This window comes from Typopeltis vanoorti, chromosome 24 (assembly GCF_054136105.1).
Source record: "Typopeltis vanoorti isolate ZY-2024b chromosome 24, IOZ_Tvanoo_1.0, whole genome shotgun sequence".
Lineage (NCBI taxonomy): Eukaryota > Metazoa > Arthropoda > Arachnida > Uropygi > Thelyphonidae > Typopeltis > Typopeltis vanoorti.
In genome coordinates this window covers 1,079,541-1,102,376 of record NC_143572.1, presented here as the reverse complement: position 1 = coordinate 1,102,376, position 22,836 = coordinate 1,079,541, and the positions used below count along the sequence as shown (strand labels likewise).

The window sequence follows — 22,836 nt, the reverse complement described above, 5'->3', positions numbered from 1 at the left end:
TGATAGTTATTGGTGATTATAATTATGGCAATAGAGATTGGGATGATGGGAATGTAACTGGAAGTAAAGAAAATAAGTTTCTTGAGTTTATGAGGGACAACTACCTAAGGCAGTATGTAACAGAGGGCACATGAGGATTGAGGTTCTTGAACTTGATTATCTCATCATAGTATGTTGTTATAAATGATGAAGTGTTAAATCCCCCCCCCCCCCCCCCCCGCAGTTGGTGAGAGCCACCATTAAGTGATTGCAAGGTTGTTGCCAGGCATGTGAGGAGCTATGTGAGAAAAGTGTACATGTAAAACTGCAAGGCTGTTGATTATGAGAAGCTCAGGAAACAGCTTGCAGCTATAGCATGGAATGAGGAATTAGGTGATATTCAAGAACTATCTAGTAGAAGCAATGCACAATTTTATATCAGCGGCCAGAACGTTAAATAATTCTAAAATGGATGTATGAAGATATTAAGCATAATACAGAGAAAAAAAAGCTTTATGGAGGCAATATAAGAGGAGTGGTAATAATCAATTCCATAAGGAATACAAACAATAGGCAAGGAGTATGACTCAGTTGATAAGGGTAGCAAACATATAGTATGAACAGGAGTTTGCTAATGAAAAAAAATGCTAGAGAATTTTTTAGATATGCAGCCAGGAAAAATGAGAATGATTATCATATATAATTTTAGATTGGAGTAAATGGTATAAGGATAACTATTGCAGAGGATATAGTGGAGATATTTAATGAGCAGTTGATAAAGGTCTTCCATCCTTGTGAATGTGACATTATGCAGAGTTTGGGAGTTTTTTTCTCATGAATTTTTTCATCTAGTCTGGTTAAAAGATCAGAATAATATTCCTCGGTTATTGGTTTACCCTTTTTAAGATAATTAATAAACAAAATGCCTTTAGGATCTCAAAACACAGATACCATGACCTTCTGTGCTGATGGAACTGACTTTGTCTTCTTTGGTGCTGAACAACCGGCTTCTGTCCACTGTTTTGACTGCTGTTTGGATTCTGGTGTGTAATGGTGAATCCAAGTCTCATCCACAGTAATAAATCAATGCACAAAATCAGTTTTATTCTTGTTAAAACACTCCAAGCACTGTTCAGAGATTTTCATGCGAATGAGTTTTTAATCTGCAGACGGCGACTTCCATCTTGCGCAAAGCTTTTTCATTTGCAATTATTCATGCAAAATATATCCTACACGTTCTTTTGAAATGCCTATAGTCTCAGCATTTTCACGTACTTTGACTCATCAGCCATCCAATACCATATCGTGCACTTGATCAATGATGTCTGGTATCGTTACACTTTTTGGATGTCCTTCATGTGATCATCTTCAAGGATGGTATACGGCCACATTTAAACTTGGCAGCCCATTTCTTAATTGTGAAAAACGAAGGAGAAGAGTGCCTATAAACTTTTATGAACTTCGAATGAATTTCTTTTGTCGTTAAACCTTCTTTTACAAAGAATTTTATAACTACATGATACTCAATTTTATCCATTTCAAGGGATACAGACAACACTTTCGCTTCAGACAGCTGTATAAAACAAACTGCTTGATAGAATGACTTGCAATTTCACATGGATGCTTAAGACAGATGTACCAACTTAGAAAAAAAAAATCATGCTGATAGTGTTGGCATCTATGGTTGAGGCAGAGAATTTTCCAGATCACCCTTGTATAAGGTTTTAAAATTTGGAAAAAACAAAGAAGAAATAAATCAGAATTTACTACTGGTAGGGATATATTCTTGGAAGTGTTGGAGTGATGGTGGATAAAGATCTAAAGTAGGCGTTCCCAACCCTATGCCTACGGGCACCATGGCACCCATCGACCAATTTGTGTGTGCCCACCGCTGTTCAACTGTGTGCCGTATAGTTTGAAATAATCACGCAACAATTCATGCAGCTATTTCCATTATATTTAATGGAAATAGCTGCATGCATTGCAAAGCTTGTTCAAGTAAATGCTGAAGAACTGGAGCTAGAAATTTTGGATCTTCAGAATGACATTATGCTGAAATCCCATATAACAGATAAAAACTTCTGGAATCTAGTGGATAGAAAAGTTTCCATTTTTAAAAAGAGCAGCATACAAGATAAAATCATTTTTGGGTTCCGCATACCTTTTGTGAATCACTGTTTTCAACCATGAATATCATAAAATCAAAATATAGATCACGACTCACTGATGAGCATCTTGATGATTGGTCAAGAACTGGAATATCATCATATTCTCCTAATTATGAAGCACTGGCCAATGAAATGCAATGCCAAAGATCACACTAACTTACATATATATAATTAAATTTTTATATAATGTAAACTTTTAAGTAATAAAACATTTGATTATAATGTAAACTTTGTATGTATTCATTTAACAAAAGAATTCAAAAAATTTGCTTGAGAAAATGGATGGTGTCCGTCGCCCTCCGGATATTTTAGAATGTGCTCTATGAAACAAACAGGTTGGGAACACCTGATCTAAAGTTTAGAGGATAGTACAATAGTACAACAATTTCTGGCATTATCATATAATTTTACAACAAAGTTGTGTAAATGGCAGTACAACAAAAACAACAACAACAACAAAAAAAAAAAACTTTCAAAATTCTGGCAATGATGCAGGGGACACTGACTCGTAGAAGTAAAGAGATTCTGGTTTCGTTATATAAGGCTCTGATTAAGGTCACATATGGACTACTGTGCTCAGATTTGGTTATCTGGTTTTTAAAAGGATGAAGAGATGTTGGAGAAGGCCTAGAAGCAATTGACCCAAAATAGTTTCTCAACTCTTTAATGTTGACGTTGAATATGAAGAAAGGTTGAGATTATGACATTTGCAGAATCTAGTGGATTGGAGGAAGAGGGGTGATATAATAGAGATGTACAAGTTACTAAGAGGTTGTTATAGAATTAATGTTGAAAAGTTTTTTTCGTAAATTGTGGGAGATTTGGGGAGAACAAGAGGTCATCCCTGGAGCTGTATAAGAAGGGTGTAAGCAATGGAGTGAGAAGCAGGTTTATTGTACGGGGAGTTGTGAATGATTAGAATGCTTTGCCTAAGTGCATGGTGTCCGCAGAGAATTTGAATGTGTTGAAGGCATGGTATGATTAGCCATGTATATGACAAAATTGACCTCCTAGATGAGTCTGTGAATCCGTGGGAACTTGGATAATAATAATAATAAAAATAATAGTAACGTGATTGAATACAACTCACAGACAAAATACATCCGTGAAATGGTTGTGTAAAGTAGCCTTCTTCAATGAGTCCAGAATTCCATATTTATATTAATGATTTATATTAAAATATGATTATGTCATTAATCAAGCTATTATGGTATACATAACATGATTTTTTCCATAACAGGATTCTTGTATAGTGACAAGATTCATTATTACAACAATTAATGATTTGGTCAGATGAATTGATAACATCATTGCTCTTGCTCTCCAAACCAACAAGCTGCAAGTCTGAATTCCACTATGGCCATGAATGTTTATGAAAGTCTTTAGTTGTTGATGAATATCACTGCATTGTATGAAGTAGTGACTTGAAAAATAAAGTTCTATGTCTAGAGTAGTCTCAAGAGTAAGCTTTCTGGATTGTTTAATATTTAGCTTACACGTGATATTTATGTGCTATACATTTAGAACCTACTGAGTGGAAATAACATAAAAAAAAATCTCTACTGGAGACATTTTTGTTTTTGTGGACACTTGCTATTAGCATTCAGATTAATATTTAGAATCTGTATTACACTTTATACATTTCTGTACAAATTTTATTATTATTATTATTCCTGATACCTCCAAGGAGTCCGAAGACTCATTGCGGGAGGACATCTTCAACTGTCTCTACACCTTACTTCTACTACGAATCAACGCCATCTGCTGCCCACCTCCAACACCACCACAACTAGTAATTTTTGTCTGTAAATTGCGTGTGTTCTGAAGGGCCGATTTGTATGTATGCGGGATGAAAAACCCGAGTTTCCGGGAGAAAAAACCCTGCTACCTCCGTATGAGATCGGCTAACTCACCATCGATTGAAATAGACCAGATAAAGATTCCTCCCGTCGCGACGAGAATCGAACTTAGGCCTATTCCAATCGAAGGGCGCAATGTACCGTCGTTCTTCCAATTGCGCTACGGAGGCACTAATATACATTTAATATACATTCTAATATCAAATTTTAATGAACTCCACCTAATACAGAATTACTACCATCATTCTGAGCTCTTTTTGCCAATTTGCCAATATAAATGATCTACATGAAACCAAATTCGAATCACACATTCATATTCAAGAATACATCCTAAATACCAAATTTCATTAATTAAATCCTATTTGTCCATAACAGATTGATAATGATATAACATTTTGAAAAAAAACTGAGATTACTTGACAAACATTTGTCAGAATTCCAAATTTCAATAAAATGCATCTAGCTAGAGTCCAGGGTTAATTTGTGTACTGATTGCTGGATGGATAAAAATAAACAGCATCAGCAAACATGCATTTTGCATAAATAATGTGCCTAAAAATAAAAGAACTAAACTGATATTCTTAATAATAAGTATATAAATGTTACAGGTACATGCATTCCTACCTTCAACAACACTGCCTTGATTTTGTTTGGTTTGATTAAACTCAAACATTCGACAATAGTTTCCATTATTAGCCATCAATTGCGAGTGAGTTCCTTGTTCACTTATGTGTCCATCTTTCATAAACAGTATCTCATCACATTCTTGAAGAACCTATAAAGTAGAATAATCAATCTTAGCATAACAGAGGGACTTATTAATGACAGCAGAAAAACCGTTATTAATTTTAAGTCGGCAAGCATGAAGATAACAATAAAACTGAAACTGGAGATATATCAACATCTCCATGAAGTCCTGGGACTCATTGCTGGAGATTCCTCTCCCTATTATCTACACACTATTTCCCAATCAGGTTGGCTTAGTTGATGCCACTTCTGCTTTACAATCAATAGACTGTCTGTTTAACCACCCAAATGGACACATGGATAAAATATATAAGCTTCATATTCATGTTATTTCAATAGTATCCAGATGTTATATTAACCTCATGGGCACTTCACATCTATGTAATTTCTGATGTAAACATGTCAAGGCCAGTTCAGTGGTTAAATCCCACTATGGCATGGATGTTTGTAAATGCCATTAGGTGGTAGATGAATTTCACTGCCTGGAATGAAACTATAGCTCTGATAAATGGAGGACTTGGGAAAAAAAGAAAAAAAACCCTTCCATGTTTGGTTTCTAGAGCAATGTTTCCAAATTATCTAACACTTCACTCACACATGGTACTGTTGTGCAATAGATTCATAGCAACAAAATAATAGTTGCAAAGGATAGAGTGGATTTATTGGATGAGCACTTGATCAGCGTATATTATACTGGTGTAAATGACACACTGCAATATATAGAAGGGAGGCAAGTACTGGAGAACTGAAAGTGAAAGAATCAGAGGTATATTAGGTGTTGGTTGGGTTAGATGTTAATGTTAGATGTTCAGAGAGTATCATTCAGAGAACCAATCTCAGATCCATCTAACCAATATACTATCTATTCCCATCCTCTGCAGATTGTATAGCAGAATTGATACCAGAATCACCACATATTCCTAAGGAATGCACTACAGTGAGCTATGCCCTTGACATGGTTATTTAATGAAAGTCTTAAAGTGGGTAGGATTCCTAAAGAGTGGAAAGAAGGCAAAATAGTACCACTCTACAAGCATGGTTCTAGGATAGAAGTTTCCAATTATAGACCAGTCTGTATAATGGCAGTTGTGGCCAAGGTGTTGGAGACATTGATTTGGAATAGAATACAAGATTGGGTTGATGAAATAGCATTCTTCATGATGGTCGGCAAGAATTTGTAACGGGTAAGTTCTCTTTCAGCAATTTACTTGCATTTTATGATAGGGTAACAGGTGTGTTAGATAAGGGAGAATCATATACAGTGATATTCTTGGACTTTTCAAAAGCGTTTGAGATTATCACATGATAAATTGATGTACAAGCTTCAGAGGACAGGACTAGATAGTATATTGGTTAGATGGATTGGAGATTGGCTATGAACAATACCAACAAATTGTGTATGATGGAGCAGTGTCTCAAAAAAGGAAGGTAACCAGTGGCATACCCCAGGTTTCAGTTCTTGGGGCCCTGCTGTTTAACTTGTTTGTAAACAATATATAATGTGGACTGACTGGGGATCTTCTTCAGCTGTTTGCTGATGATGCAAAGTTGGGGAGAATTATAAGTAGCACTGCTGATGTTAAATCCCTTCAGGAAGGTTTGAGTAGACTTTGGACTTGGACAAAGGAGTAGGGTTATAGTTTTAATATCAATAAGTGCTAGGTGTTGGATTTTGGAGTGCAGAAATATAAGGCTGTCTACTATATCTACAGTGCTGTACTGCAGGAAGTGAATGAGATTAGAGATTTTGGAGTGATGGTTGATAGCAGACTGAAGTTTAAAGGGCATATTGTTAGTGGTTGCAAAGGCTGCACATCACAGTGCTGCTATGATAAGAAGTACTCTAATGTGTATGGATAAGGAAGTGGTTGTACCACTGTATAAAGCATTGGTCAGACCACACTTGGACTACTGTGCTCAAATCTGGTCACCTGGTTTTCAGTGTGATGTGGAAACATTGGAGAGGGTGCAGAGGCAAGGGACTAAGACAATATTTGGACTTTGGACTGCTGGCTTTGGAGAGAGGTTGAAAAATGTAGATTGCATAATTTAGTTAACAGGAGGAAAAAAGGTGATATGATAGAGACATTTAAGTTAGTGAGAGGATTTTATCAGATTAATCTGGATGAAATTATAAAAAGAGTAGAAGGTAAGGGAGTAAAAAGCAGAGGCCATCTCTGGAAGTTATGTAAGAGTGTGGTCAAGAGAGATGTGAGTAGTAGATTTTTTACATGGAGAATTGTCAGTGAATAGAATGCATTACCAGAATGTGTTGTGAATGCAAGGAGTATTAAGGATTTTAAGATTCAGTATGATGATAAATATGTTGTCAGCTGAATGAACCTCCCATGATGAGTGTGCTAACTCCGTGGAGGGTTCAAAATAAAGAGAAAAGTTTCACTGACATGAATCACCACTTCCTCAACAATGTACTTTACTTATTCACTGTTTACTAAACTTAGCTCAAGACTTCACACCTTTTCTTCATATGCTCTTACTCAATTTCTAAGGATGATTTTTCTCTCCCCTTCGTATCATACATTGCACTGAAAAATCTCTCCTGCATGTATTCTAAAAAAAATTATCTAGTGTTTTATAGGTTTCTGTTATCTTCTCTTGTATACTGAAATATGACTTCTGCATTACTTCAACCTTGATATCACTTCTGGGTCTGGCTCCAACTGATGAGACCTCAAAAAAGGTCGAAACCCATCTGGATAGTGGCCTTTCCCATAATGCAGTATTATACATGTCTGTAAGAATATGTGCTTTGCATTATGGGTTACTAAGGCAATTGATATGAACTCATTAGCTTCTATATACCAGTTGCCCTGCCATGAAGTTATTTCATGCGCAAATTGTGTTTGCTTACACTTAGATAAAGGATGAAACCAAGAATATAATTTCTTGTCATCTTTAATTTATAATATATCCAAGTGGAAAAACTTTAAACTTTCAACAACATTTAACAATTGATAGGGTGTAATATTGAAATTACATTACACAGGTTTGGATATCTGGTTAGTGAATTGGATTGGAGATTGGTTGTCTGATAATTATCAGAGAGTTGCATATAAGGAATCAGTATCAGTGAAGCAGAATGTTACAAGTGGGGTGGGGGGGGGATAACTTCCTGCATTAAGAATTCAGTTTTGTACTCTTTATCCCTTTATATCAATGATATTCTCAATGGATTACAGGGAGATATTCAGTTGTTTACAGATAATGATGTGAGGCTGGGAAGGGTTACTAGTGGCGGTGGTAAAATGGTCATGTCAAACTATATATCAGTTTGTATTTCTTCAGTTTGTACATGGAACAGAACAAGGGATCAGCAGTGGAAGTTGTATAACATATACTAATGCCAGAAGTATTTGAAATAAGGCTGAGGAATTTTTGTCATTGTTAACACAAACTTGGTCAAAAATTATAGGCATTAGTGGGATGTGGTTGATCAAGGATGATATGGTGATAGGAGGTAGAATGCAAGATATAGTGTCTTTAGAGAGGACAGAAGGAACAGGACATGGGAAGGGGTTTTGGTAATGATAGCAGAGGAATTAAAGCCAAAAAAGAGTAGAAGTACATCAGGGGGACAGGGATTCAGAGAGTTTCACTGAGACCATCTGGTGGCTGTAGTAGAGGCCAGCAGGGCTAAATATGTAATTGGCTGCTGTTATAATCCAGGGGATATATAGGAGAATGTAGATAACATGCACACGAAAAATAAGCATGATGAGTACAGGTCAAGTAATTACTATGGGGAATTTAAACTAAGGGGACAAAGACTGGGAGAAGGAATGGTCAGGGACAGGGAAGGAAATGGAAATTAAATACTTGCAGAAAGATAATTACCTCAGGGAACATATAATGAAGGAGACTGACATTCAAGAGTGTTGGATCTGATCACTGCACTTGAGAATTTAACACTACAAATCTATTTATGCTGCCTCTTTCTGAAGAAAATGATCATGTTGTCATAATCACCTGCTTACAAAGCAGGTGATTATGACAGGCTGAGGAGACAGTTATCAGCAGAGTAATGGAATAAGAATTTAGAGAAGAAAGATGTTGGTGTATGGAAAATGGTCAAGGGGTGTTAGAAAGTAGTATCTGAATGTACAGGGTGTTCGGGATAAATTTGACAGTTTCGTAAGGAAAAAGAAAATCTTCTTTGTATCTATTAAATTTAATGAATTGACAAAAAAACATTACAGGCAGAGTTAATTACAATACTATCAACAAGATTTACTCAAAATAACCACCATTAGCATCGATCACAGCTTCAATTCTGCTTCGGAACCTCGAACAAGCTGATGCTACAGTCTCCCTGGGAAGGGCCGCAAAAACTGTTTTAATTTTATCCATTAACTGGGCTTTTGTATTACTGGAAGTGCGATTGGTGTCTTTTTCAACTGCGCCCCATACAAAATAATCCATGGGGTTAAGGTCTGGGGAGTTTGGAGGCCAAACATTTGGACTGGTGAAGTCGTAGAAATTTTCAGACAACCATTTTTGACTTTTCCCAGAGGTGTGGCAAGGGGCCGAATCCTGCTGCCATACATACGGCCTACCATTGGCTACCCTTGTTATCCAGGGCTTGACTACAGTTAGCAACTCCACGAACAAAGCCCGAATTCCAATGCCAGGGTTCTTCAACACCTGTTCCTGCAGATTTGCGAGGAATTCTGCTGTACGAACGCAATCAGATCGTCTGCTAGGGATCTTTCTTCTTGCTACATCCTCGTAGTCACCATTGGAAGTCTCTAGTTCATGCCTGATTGTTTTTACTGTATTCAGGGAGCATTGGGCAGCAGTCGTAATATCCTTATTTTGATGGCGGGTACGAATCATCATGATACAAGTTATTCTCTTCCATGATTCAGGTGGGTTCCAGCTATCCATCCTTTCTGACATCTTGTATATGAATGAAGAAGGGTCCAAACTTTTAAATGAAGAGAAGTGTGTGTTAATACATGTAACTTACGGAAAAATATAATTAATTATAAATATGTCAAATTTATCCCGAACACCCTGTATACCTAGCATCAGAACAATAAATCAGGTAGGAGTAAATGGATGAATAGTTTCATTAAGCAGGAGTTGCACACAAAGAAAAGGTTGTGGAGGGATTATAAAGAAACAGGTGATCGGCATACCCATGAGCAGTATCAGGCTCAGGCAAGAAGGCTGAAATGGTATGGTAAGGAAGGCCAAAGCTAATTATGAAAGAAAGCTAGCTGATGATTCCAAAAATAACCCTAAGGAGTTCTTTCATTATGTGGCAAGTAAAAGGAAGGATGACTAAATCATGCTGATGGTGGGGAGGTAACAGAACCAAACCAAATAGCTGAGTTACTGAGTGAGCGTTTTGCAGGAGTGTACCATGTAGGCAGTGACACTGACTGATAGGAGAATGGAGATTGAAGAAATGAAGGTGCTTAAAATATTGCAGAACCTCAATACAAACACAGACATGGAATTATATGGCATATCTGCATATGTATTATGAGAAGGTGTAAGGTAATTATCATCTCTTCTGACCAAGAAGTTTTATTTAAGACAGTAATGGGAAGATGCCAATGGAGTGGAAAAAGGGCGAGATAGTCCCATTGCATAAAGGAGGCTCCAAGAAAGAAGTAGCAAATTATAGGCTATTAAGAATCTCTCATTGGCTAAGGTATTGGAGAAATTGGTGAAAGACAGAATTCAGGACTGGGTGGATAAGAATGTGATACTCTATAAAGGATAACATGGTTTTTTGAAAAAGTAGGTCATTCTTTGTAATTTGCTTACTTTTTATAATCAAGTGATAATGGATAAGGGAAATGGCTACTCAGTGATATTGCTAGACTTATCAAAAGCATTTGGCAAGATTCCAGATAGAACTCTATTCACAAATTGGAGCAAATGGAAATGGATATGAATCTGGGTATTTGGATTAGTGGGTGGCTGATGGAGTAGTTGAGTTCTGTATCAATGATATAGGAAATGATTTGACCAGAAATATTCAGTTTATTTCTGACGATGCTGTAATTGGAAGAGTAATGGCAAATGAAGGCAATATGGAGATCCTGCAGGAAGACTTAAATAGACTAGCAGTATAGCAAAGATAAATGGATGCCAGTTTAATGTGGCCAAGCGTACACAGAAGGTGTGTACTATACTGATGGAACTGAATTACAGGAAACTGATGAGGTCAGGGACTTTGGCATGATTGTGGATAAGGAGTTGAGGTTTAGAGGGTATATTGTGGAAGTTACCAAAACAGCAGATCAGATTACATGGTTGTTGAAAAACACATTAACGAGTGTGTGGGGGGGGGGTATTGTTCCCCTAAATAAGGACAAGTCTGGACTACTACATACAGATCTGGACTCTGGATTCCATGGTGATGAAGAAGTTGAAGAGAGGGTCCAGAGGCAAGTGACAAAGATTGTGATAGGTCTATTGAATGCTCCCTATGAGAATAGATTGATGGTCTGTAGGCTTCAAAAATTAGCCAATAGATCAAAATGAGGAGACATGACAGAAGCGTTTAAGTTATTAAAGGAGTTTTATAGGATTAACACTGAAGGTTTTTTTTTCAGTACATGACAAGATGGGAGAGAACAAGAGGTCACCAATGGAAGTTGTACAAGAGTGTGATTGGCAAGGGTGTTGGGACTAGATTGTTTGCTTGTAAGGTAGTGAATAGTGAATGGGTGGAATGATTTGCCAGAGGTGGTTGTGGGTGCTTGTGCTAAGTGTTGTGTGAATGACAGTTAGTGTGCGATTAAATGGATCTCCCACGATGAATTTTCTGACTTCATGGAGATACCTGTATAATAATAATAATAGAGCAATCAATGCGAGGCTACATATTCTTTTGAAAGAAATGTATTAGAGAAAATAGAGAAGGCAAGGGACTTTAGAGTGATGATTGATGGAAGCTTGAAGTTTAGAGGATATGTCATAAAGATGGTGAAAGTAACACAGAGGATTGCTGCAATACTGAGGAGGATGGTGAGCAGCAGAGATAGAAGACTGGTTATTTCTTTGTATAAAACCTAGATTAGATCACATCTGGACTACTGTGCTCAGATTTTGTTGCCAGGATTTGAAGGGAATAATTTAACATCGGAGAGAGTGTACAGAAGCAGAAAACAAAAATGATATCACAATTGTTAGCTATGAGGATAAACTGAAAGTGTGGCTGCAAGGTTTGGTAGACAGAAGGAGGAAAGATGACATAATTGAGATATTTAAACTGCTAAATGGTATTATAGGACTGACACTAGGCAAACTGTGTTGTCTAAGAAGGGGTCCTCCAACAATGAGTCTTGTGGCTATATGGAGGTTCTGAATAATAATAATAAATTCCTGATATGTACCTCAGGGAGTGTATAGGATATTATGAAGTACTACATGAAAGGTATACATCATACTGGAAGTTTAATATAGATGTGCATTAGATATAGTCGCAGAAGAACGTGGTGGGGAATTTGAGCTGTGCTGAAAAAAAGCGCTTTTTTAATTGGTGAAGAGTCTCTTTTTCTATGTTTTTGTAGTGCTATGTTGTTTACTGAAATACGAGTGTCCTTCATTGGTTGTTTTTGAAGTTAGTTGTTGTCGCTATATTGTGAATTTTGGTTACCGAGAAGACGGGATCGGAATTGAATGCATAAAGGTGGAAGACAAGACGAAGATAACATAAGTTTTCATTATTTTGTTTTATTTTATTTATATTTAGTATACTTAAATGTTTTGTTTGTAATTGTTTGTATTTTTACTTATATAGTTATACTCCCTTATACTTATTTAGCATTTAGTTGCGACACTATTTTTGACACTAATTAGCGATACTATTTTGAACAATGGCGGCAGCAGCAGTTGAAATTGAAAAATGGCATATCAACAGTCCTCCAGCATTTAAGGACTTCATTTTGCGTGCCATCATACGGGATTTTGAAGTATGCAGGACTTGCAAAATATATGCGTCCCGGTGGTTGTATATGTGGCAGGTGAGAGAAGGGGGAATACGTATATGCACAAAATGCAGGCAATGAGAGGAACTTGGTGAGTTAGAGATGACTATAACTGACCTCGTTGAGTCAGAGATGGGAGATTCTCCACATAGAGAGAGAGAGAGAGGAAGAGTGGTATGATTGAGGGTGAGAGAAATATGAATAAAATAATAAGAGTGGGGAGTATGAAAAGGTTGAATGATAGTGAAGTTTTCATTGATGGTCTCAATTGGGAGAATGAATGGCAAATAAGAGTGGGTGACCAGCAGAGAGAGAGAGAGAAAGCTGAAAGAGCAGGTGGAATGTCTAGGGAATGAGATGAGAAGTGTGAAAGATGAGATTTAGGCGAATGGAAGAGACGAATGCAAAGCAAATCAGAGTAAGAGTGAGAGAGAAAGTTGTGGGAATGATAGAAGAGGAGAGAATGGGATAAGTGGAAGAGAGGGAATGAGAAAAAGTGATGAGAATGGCAGAAGAGGAAATAATAGAATAAGTGGAAGGGAGGGAATAAGAGAGAGTTATGCGGATGATAGAGGAGGAGAGAATAGAAACAGTAGGGGAGAGGGAATGAGAGGAATGCAAGGGAACTCAGGAACCAGGGCTAGAGTGATCTCAAGAAGGCAAGTGGGGAGCAGAGAGAGAAAGTGTTACAGGAGAGAGAGTGAGGGATGCATGTGAGCAAATTGAGGAAAAGGGTGGTAAGAGGTGTAATGTATGGGGACTCAATGATATGTGGTGTTCAAGATAGGATGCATGAGGAGTGTTTGCCTGAAGGAATGATAGAAAGTGTGGCTATGGCAATGAAGAGTGGTGAAAGGGTGGATGAGATGATTGTGATGGTAGGAACAAATGACTTGAGAGGTAATGTAAATTGGGCAGTGAGAGATATTAGATTCTTGCTTGAGGTTGTACGAAAGAGGATGCACAGAGGAAAGATAGTGTGCATGTTGCCTAGGTATGATTGTGACGAGCTGAGCAGAAGAGTAGTAATATTGAATAACATAATAGCTAGAATGTATCAGAAGAGAGGATTGGAATATGTGGATGCCTGGAGGGCATGAGGACAGAGAGAAATTGTATGTGAGAGACTGCCTGCATTTGAATGAGGAAGGACGTAGGCATCTGGAGAGACTGCTGTTCAGAAAAAGTCGGTGTGTCAATGCAGGGAAATTAGAATGCCCGAGGTAGATGGTAGCAGGGGTGGACCCTTGCGGGAATGGGTACTTGGGAGAAGGGGGACGACATCAGGTAATGCTCAGCCCAGTGGAGTTTAGAGGGGAAAATGCAGGGTATAGAAACAATGCTTTTTATGCTTTATACTATTGCTAGGAGTATCCGGAATAAAGGAGAGGAATTGGTGGTGCTGATAGCATCATCCTGGCCAAAGATTATTGGGATCACTGAGACGTGGTTGACAGAAGAGGATATAATAACAGGAATAGAAGTAGCACAGTACAGCATGTCTCGGCAGGATAGAAACGGAGAGCGTGGTGATGGAGTACTGCTTATGATAAGTGATGACTTGTCCTCTAAGAGTGGAGGCTTTGGAAGGTGGCGACACTAATGATTTTGAAAGCATATGTTGTGAGATAGAGGTGGCCAAGACTGGATATTTAGTGGGGTGTTGCTACAGACCAAGGAGTACAGAGGGTAGGAAACAGGATATGTTTAGACAGATGAGCTTGGCAAATGCAAGAAGAATGATTGTTATGGGAGATTTTAACTACAGCAGTATAAATTGGGGAGAGGAAGATGCATGTACCAATAAGGGAATGAAATTTCTAGAATTCTTGAGGGACAAATGCATTAGGCAACATGTAATAGAGGGAACAAAAGGTTCAAGAGTTTTGGATTTGGTCACAGCATCAGAAAAGTTGATAACAACTGAGATGACATCTCTCCCACCAGTTGGAGAGAGTGACCATATGTGGTTTTGACTTGGAAGATGAATAGACATGCAGGAGTATCAAAGAGACGGGAACGTATGTGGAATTATAAACCAGGTGATTATAATAGTCTTAGAAGTCAACTTGGGGCAGTTCCATGGAAGGCAGAACTGGAAGGCCAAGATATCAGTGCATGGGAAATTGTGAAGGAATATTTGGTGGCAGAAATAATAAGCTATATTCCATGAGTGAAGAAGAGGACACAATTTGGTGAAAGGTGGATGACAAACAATATTAAACAGGAACTGCATGTGAAAAAGAGGGTATGGAAGAGATATAAGGAGACAGGTGAAGAGAGGATGCATGATGAATATAAGACACAGGCCAGGAGAGTGACTAGTATGGTAAGGAAGACAAAACTGGAATATGAGAAGAGATTGGCCCTAAGATCCAAAGAAAATCCAGGGAATTTTTTAGCTATGTGGCCAGTAGGAGGAGAAATGACTGTAGAAGAATAACAATGTGGGATAAAAATGGGAATACAGTGTGTGATGCAGAGGACATAGTGGAATTGTTCAATGAACACTTTATTGGAGTTTCATCCAGGAGAAGTAAATTTTATTACTAGAGGGATGGGGTAGGTTCGAAGTTTAGAGGTGCAGGAGGAGAGTGTGTTCCAAATACTGAGTACTCTTAATGTCAGTAAAGCTATTTCACCACGAGTTTTGAGAGAAGGTGCTAAAGAACTGACAGCTCCTTTGATCTGGCTTTTCAATGAAAGTCTGGCAACGGGAAAAGTGCCCATGGACTGGAAGGAAGGTAAGACAATGCCATTGCATAAGGGCAATGTCTAATTATAGGCCAGTTTGTATGTCATCAGTAGTTGTTACGATCTTAGAGAAATTGGTGAGGGATCGTATACAGGATTGGGCAGATGAAGGTAATGTTATCTGTGAGAGTCAACATGGACCTGTGAAGGGGTGCTCTTATTTTAGCAATATGCTAGCCTTTTATAATAAAGTTACAAGAGCAGCAGATGAGGGAAAGGGATATACTGCCATTTTCTTGGACTTAGCGAAGGCATTTGACAGGGTGCCACATGATAAGCTGATATTTAAGTTGCAGCACATGAAGGATATTAATATATCCAGGCCTTGATAACATTGTGGGATAAAAATGGGATTGTTATGGGAGATTTTAACTACAGCAGTATAAATTGGGGAGAGTCAGATGCATGGACCATAATTTGCTTGTTATGGAATTAAGAATACGATTTAAGGAAATTAATTAAAGGTAAAAGCAAGAAAAGGTGGATCCTAGAAAAACTCAAAGGAGAAGCAGGTAAGAAATTCAGAGAAGAACTGGAGAATAAAATAAATAAAATTAAAGGTAAAAGCAAGAAAAGGTGGATCTTAGAAAAACTCAAAGGAGAAGCAGGTAAGAAATTCAGAGAAGAACTGGAGAATAAAATAAGAAACAAAGAGGATATATCTGAAGAAACTATTGATGTTAACGCAAATTGGAATCAACTTGATATATGAAACAGCTGCTGAAGAGATAGGTTTTGTGGAAGGGAAAATAATTAAGAAGCCATGGATTACAAATGAAATGATAAGAAAAATGGACGAAAGAAGATGGAAAAATTAAACAATGAACATAGAAGAGAAACTGAAAAAGCAAGAGAGGAATGGTTAAAAGCAGAATGTAAAGAAATTGAAGAAATGGATAAAAGAGGGCGATATGATAAAATATTTGAAAAAGCAAAAGAAATTACACATATTAAAAAAAGCATAAGAAATCTGCCATTAGAAGATAAGCAAGGAAAATTGATTTATGATATTGAAATACAAGGTGAAAGATGGAAGGAATACATCGAAGAACTTTATGCAAAAAATGAAAGACCAAAAAAATTGAATTGGAAGTGCAAAATGAAATCTCAACAGAAGAAAGAGGTCCTGAAATACTAAAGAGAGAAGTAGAAACAACAATTAAGTAATTAAAAAGTGGAAAGATGGAAGGAGTGGATGGAATACCTAATGAAATCCTTAAACAACTGGAGGACAAAGGTATAACAGAAACATGGAAACTCTACAACCTCGTTTACAAAACAAGAGTAAGGCCTAAAGCACAGAGTATTCTTATACCAATTGAAAAGAAAAGCAATCATGTTAAGTGCAGTGACTACAAAACTATAAGCATACTCTTGCATGCCTCCAAAGTACTGCTAAGACTATTAGACCAACGATTGCATAATAGAGTGGAGTATTTTCTGGGGGGGGGGATGATCAATTTGGATTTAGAAAAGATAGAGGAACTAGAGATGCAATAGGAGTAATGAGGACCATATGCGAAAGGAATCTAGAAGTAAATAAAGAAGTTTATACATGTTTCGTCGACCCTGAAAAAGCATTTGACATGGTGAAATGGGAAAATCTGATGGAAATATATGGAAAAAAAGGTTTAGATTGGAGAGAACAAAGGTTAATAGCTGAATTATATATGAACCAGATGGCCATAATAAAGACAAAAGTAGGAAAAACTAAAAAACGTGTGATTGGCAGAGGTGTAAGACAGGGATGCTGCTTGTCACCGATGCTCTTCAATATATTTGCAGAAGAACTGATGAAGAGAAAAGAGGAAACAGAAATATATACACGCTTGCACAAGAATAATGTTTAATTTGCCAAATAATTATTATATGAATTTCTGAATTAATATCTTTAATTATGACTTTAAAAAAGTTTACTCTTCTAATACTTAGCGATATGACATCACACGGCTTGTTCTATGTGTGAATGATCAATTGTTTGTATTCCTCTTTTTTTTTTTTTTTTAAACTATTCCCATGTAGCCACTGAAGATGGTCTGTAACATTCAGACCAAAATATTTGGCAAATTAAACATTATTCTTGTGCAAACGTGTATATATTTCTAATCATTATGTCACAAGTATCGTTAAAAAATCAAAAGAGGAATCGCTGGAGGAAGAACAATACAAAATATTAGATTTGCAGTGACCACATAATATTAGCTAATACTGAAGATGAACTACAGCACCTAATGCAAAAATTTGAAAGCATATGCAAGAAATATGGTATGAAAATTAACACAAAGAAAACAAAAGTGATGAGAGTCTCCAGGAAACAAGGAACAATGTGATGATGAATGGAGAAAGTGTAGAGCAAGTGAGACAATACAAATACCTTGGTAGTATAATACAAGAAAATGGAAAATGTGACATGGAAATAAAAGAAAGAATTAAAAAAGAAAATATGCATTTTATAGCAAGGAAAAATTTGTTTATTAATAAAATGAATAAAAATCTAAAGAAAAGGCTTATTAAGTGTTATATTTGGAGTATGACCTTATATGGTCAGAAACATGGACAATTGGGAAGAAAGATGCTAAAATGTTGGAGTTATTTGAAATGTGGTAACGGAGAAAATAAAGTGGACTGAAAAAATCACCAATGAAGAAGTATTACAAAGAGTTGAAGACGAAAGGAATTTACTAAAGACCATAAGAAGAAGAAAGCATAACTGGATAGGACATGCATTAAGAGGAGACAGCCTACTGAAAAGAATGATAGAAGGGAAAATTGAAGGGAAGCAACCAAGAGGAAGGAGACAACTAATGATGCTTGATGATATAATGGGCACAAGAGGATATCAGGAAATGAAGGAGGAAGCAAGAGACAGAGGAAATTCGAGGAAGAGAATCTGCTGAGTTATACCATTGGACCTGGCAAGAGACAGAATGCTAATGATGATGACGACATGGGTCTGGATGTCAGGTTCATCAAATGGATTCAAGATTGGCTGTCCGATAGGTATCAGAGAGTTGTGTATGGTGGGGCAGTTTCAAGGAGGCAGAAGGTTATAAGTGGGGTCCCACAGTGCTCAGTACTGGGACCTATATTGTTTAACCTTTATATCAAACTGAATATTCTCCTGCAATCCACTGACATTGTTCAGTGGATTGCAGGGGGATATTCAGTTGCCTGTGGATGATGCAAAGCTGGGAAGGGTTATCAGTAATAGTGCAGATGTGGCAGCCCTGCAAGAGGATTTGAATAAGCTAGACAGATGGGCTAATAAATGGGGATGTCAGTTTAATGCAGCAAAATGTAAGGTCTTGAGGTTTGGGACATATCGATGGGACACTGCATACTCTATTGGAGGAGCTAAACTGGAGGAAGTAGGGGGGACAAGAGATCTGGGGTTGATGATTGATAGAAACCTGAAATTTAGGGGACATATTGCAAAGGAGGTGAACGTAACGCAGAGGATTGCTGCAATAGTGAGAAGGACACGGACCTGCAGAGATAAAAGAGTTACCATTCCATTGTATAAAACCCTGATCAGCCCACACTTAGACTATTGTTCTCAGATTTGGTACTCACGATTTGAAGGGGATAACTTAACTGTAGAAAAGGTAAAAAGGCAGATAAGAAAGATGATTTCAGGACTGTACAATGTTAGTTATGAGGATTGGCTGAGGGAATGTGGACTGCAGAATTTGGTGGATAGAAGGAGAGGTGATATCATTGAGACTTTTAAAATGTTGAGAGGTGGTTACAGGGTTGACACTGGGGAGTTCTTTCACTTGGTTGAACAGTGAGAAGGAGTGATGACAAGGGTCCATCCCTGGAAGATGAAGAGGGTGACGAGTGGTTTCTTTGCACAGAGGGTGGTTGAACCATGGAATGCATTGCCTGATAAAAGCGTGGTGAGAGCGAGAATGGTCAATGAGTTTAACGAGTGGTATGATAGACATTGTGTTTCTTAGAAAGGACCTCCTGCGATGAGTCTTTTCACTCCATGGAGGCCTGAATAATAATAATAATAATGGCTTCACACATATAAGAAAAAACTAAATATAATTTATTACTCCTATATGTTTTGCTCAATATGTCATGAACTTCTTTCAGAGAGAAGGCAAAAGAAAAGGTAATAGCATTTAAATTCTGAATACAGCACGTGTATAATATACTGTCTTGGTCACAGCTGTACAATAAGCTGGGGAGGATTGAGACAGCGTTCCTGTGACCCCCCCCCCAGCAGTGTTACCTTGTGGTAACACTGCTGGTGCTTCAGACAAAAGAAGCCCCGGAGATGAATCACAGGTAAAATGAAGCTAATGTCTTAAACAAGGCGTCCAAAGGTACCAAGCCTTCTGGAGCACTTACAGCAACTATGATGAATACAAAAGTTAAAAAGCTCCATGCCGGCTTGATCGTCGTCCAGAATAACAAGGATCACGTTGCTTGTTTGGGTGGAGGGCAAGCTTTGAAAAATAAGTTACAGTCACCTAAACAACACTTTCTCAAGATATGTTTCCTAAACATAGAAGGACTATCTAAATCCAAAATCATCGACATAGGCAAAGCAGTAAAAGGAGCACACGGAAACATCTAAGACTCTTCAAAGGACAAGACAACAACTATCTAAATCCAAAGCCGAAATCATTTGCAAAATAGCCAAAGACAGAACAATTGAAATCTTGGCTCTCCAAGAAACCCATGTGCTTGACACAGCCCTCAATAGACTAAAGATCTCAGACCTAATTCTCATGTCTTATAACTGCCATCCCAAGCATGGCCTGGCAACCTACATCCAGTCTGGCCTCAAGGTCAAAACCCAATGTGAACCTGATGCAGAATACTCCATAGGTATTTAAATTCAAAATACCACCATCTACAATGTCTACAAATCACTATCGCAATCCTGGCCTGATCAGATGGACCGGCCACCACCTCACTCTGCTATCTATGTTGGTGACTTCAACTCTCATCACACCATGTGGGGCTATTCCTCTAAAAACTGGGACCGTAATAATCTAGTTAACTGAATGGATACATATAACCTGTATTTGATTTACAATGCCAAGTAGGAAGGCACTCTCCACTCAGCCAGATGGAACAGAACCTACACCCCAGATCTGTGCATAGTCTCTAAAGACACTGAAGACCACCCTCTGCCAACAACCAGAACCATCCTCAACAGATTCCCTAATAGAGACAGGGAAAACTAGGGAAAGATCCAAATGATGTAAAAAATCTTGCTTTGCTCCACCTTTAAGCTCTTTGAAAGAATTCTCCTTTAAAGAATTTCACCACTCATCGAAAGAGCACTCCCGATTGAACAAGCTGACCTCAGGCCAGGAAGAAGTTGCTGTGACCAGGCCTTGGCCCTGACAACACAGATTGAAGCAGGCTTCCAAAAGAAACTTAAATCTGGAGCCACTTTCATTGACCTATGTTTTAATATGGGAATACCGTGAGCAGACATATAAATACAAAATTAATAATGAAAAAAAATCACGTAAAAAGATTATTTAATAGTATAATTTTCACCTGCGTGTCATAAGCATCTTCAGTACACTTTAAGCTAAAATTAAACAATAACTGACAATTCCAAAAAGCACCACCTAAGTAGCTAATTATATAAGGTAACTAAAAAGGTCAATAAATTTCCTAACTAAAAAAAAAAAAATATATATATATATATATTGTTTAATTTTAGTTTAAAATGTACTGAAGATGCCTGTGACACGCAGGTGAAAATTATACTATTAAATAATCTTTTTATGTGAGTTTTTCCATTATTAATTTTGTATTTATTTTTATTGACCCAACTCTGGCTTATGACATAGTCTGGATCAGAGGCCTTGTCCTTTAAGCTAGGAAATATTATAAGGTGCAAAAAACTTTCCAGTTTTTTGAATCCATTCTCTCCAACAGAAAGATCTGGGTCTATATATTGGTAGAAAAAAGAGCAGGCCCAGATTCCTTCACAATGGTCTCCCTCAGGGCTTTGTGTTATCCCTCCCTTACTTTTTAACATCGATGTGTACGACTTACTACATACCAGCTCAAGCAAGTCTATGTATGCTGATGACCTAGCGATCCTACATTAATCTACCTCCTTTGCCAACCTGGAATCAACCTTAAACACAGACCTGAACATCCTGGAAGAGTACTTCAAGCAGCGGTACTTGAAGCCAAATCCAACAAAAACTGTGTCCACAGTATTTCCAATCGACCAATCAACACCTCAACTTTTCTTTCTGTGGAAAAATGGTAGAACACAAGCCTCATCCGAGATACCTTGGAGTGAGCCTGGACAAAAGCCTAAAATATAAAAGGCACATCACCAACCTGTCCAACAAAATTAAAACGAGAAACAATATCATTTCAAGGCTTGCTGGAACAACCTAGCATGTGGTGCAGAAGTCCTAAGATTGTCTGCCCTAGCCCTCACATTCTCTGCAGCCGAATATTGCGCCCCTGTCTGGGAAAGAAGTGCACACACACTGACATTATAGACACCCAGCTAAACTCTCCCATGCGCACAATTAGCAGGACAGTGAGAAGCATCACACTCTCCTGGCTGTCTGTCCTATCTAACATTGCTCCATGAAACATACGGAGAACACAAACCTCGATTCAAGAATTTAATAAAGCAATGAGCAACCCGCTCCTGCCCCTGCACGAGACGCTCATAAATCTACCTAGTTTTTGCCTAAAATCTAGAAAGCCTTTCTGGTCCATGGACGTACTCTCTTCAGCTGCCCTGCCATCAACACCTGACATGTGGAAAGGATACTGGTCCAACAATCTCCCAACAAACAGCTTCCTAGTAGAAGATCCCTGTGCTCTGCTTTTGCTCTTCCTAGGAAGATCTGGTCATCAATCAATCAACAGGATCACAACTAACCAGGGCAGATGTGACTACCTACTACATAAATGGGGGCTGTTAGACCACCCTTATTGTGACTGTTCTCTCATGGCTGAGACGATTACTCATGTGAATGGCTGCTCAAGGCGCCAATTTCACGGTGGTCTACAGGACATCCACAAGGTGACAGCGAGGCCCTGGATTGGCTTTCCAGACTGGGTTGTAGCTGTTCTGTATTCCTTTTTCCATAAGAATAAATAAATAAAATAAAACAAGCCGTACAAAGGAAACACTATTAGTCTTCAGAGACATGGGAATAGATGTATATTTTAGTATTATTATTTATTTATTTTTTATGTTGACTCCACACATGAAAGGTCACAAGACCTATAACACTACAGTGCCATGTGTGAGCAAGTGATTAAGGAGATATGTTTCTTAAAGAGCGGGGGGGGGGGTTTGCACTCAGTGGAAAAAACAGTATGGGAAAGATTGTTTCAAAGAATAGTCAT

At 37.9% G+C, this 22,836-nt stretch overlaps 1 protein-coding gene across 1 annotated transcript in view; it reads right to left on the bottom strand.

Annotated features, from left to right (window-relative positions):
• The window catches only part of LOC150092881 (ATP-binding cassette sub-family C member 5-like), a 708,254-nt gene that overhangs the window by 327,501 nt on the left and 357,917 nt on the right, over window positions 1-22,836 (bottom strand). The window contains exon 15 of the mRNA XM_090414097.1: window positions 4,631-4,781. Coding sequence (XP_090270223.1) covers window positions 4,631-4,781 — 151 coding nt within the window. The remainder of the gene's footprint in view (window positions 1-4,630; window positions 4,782-22,836) is intronic.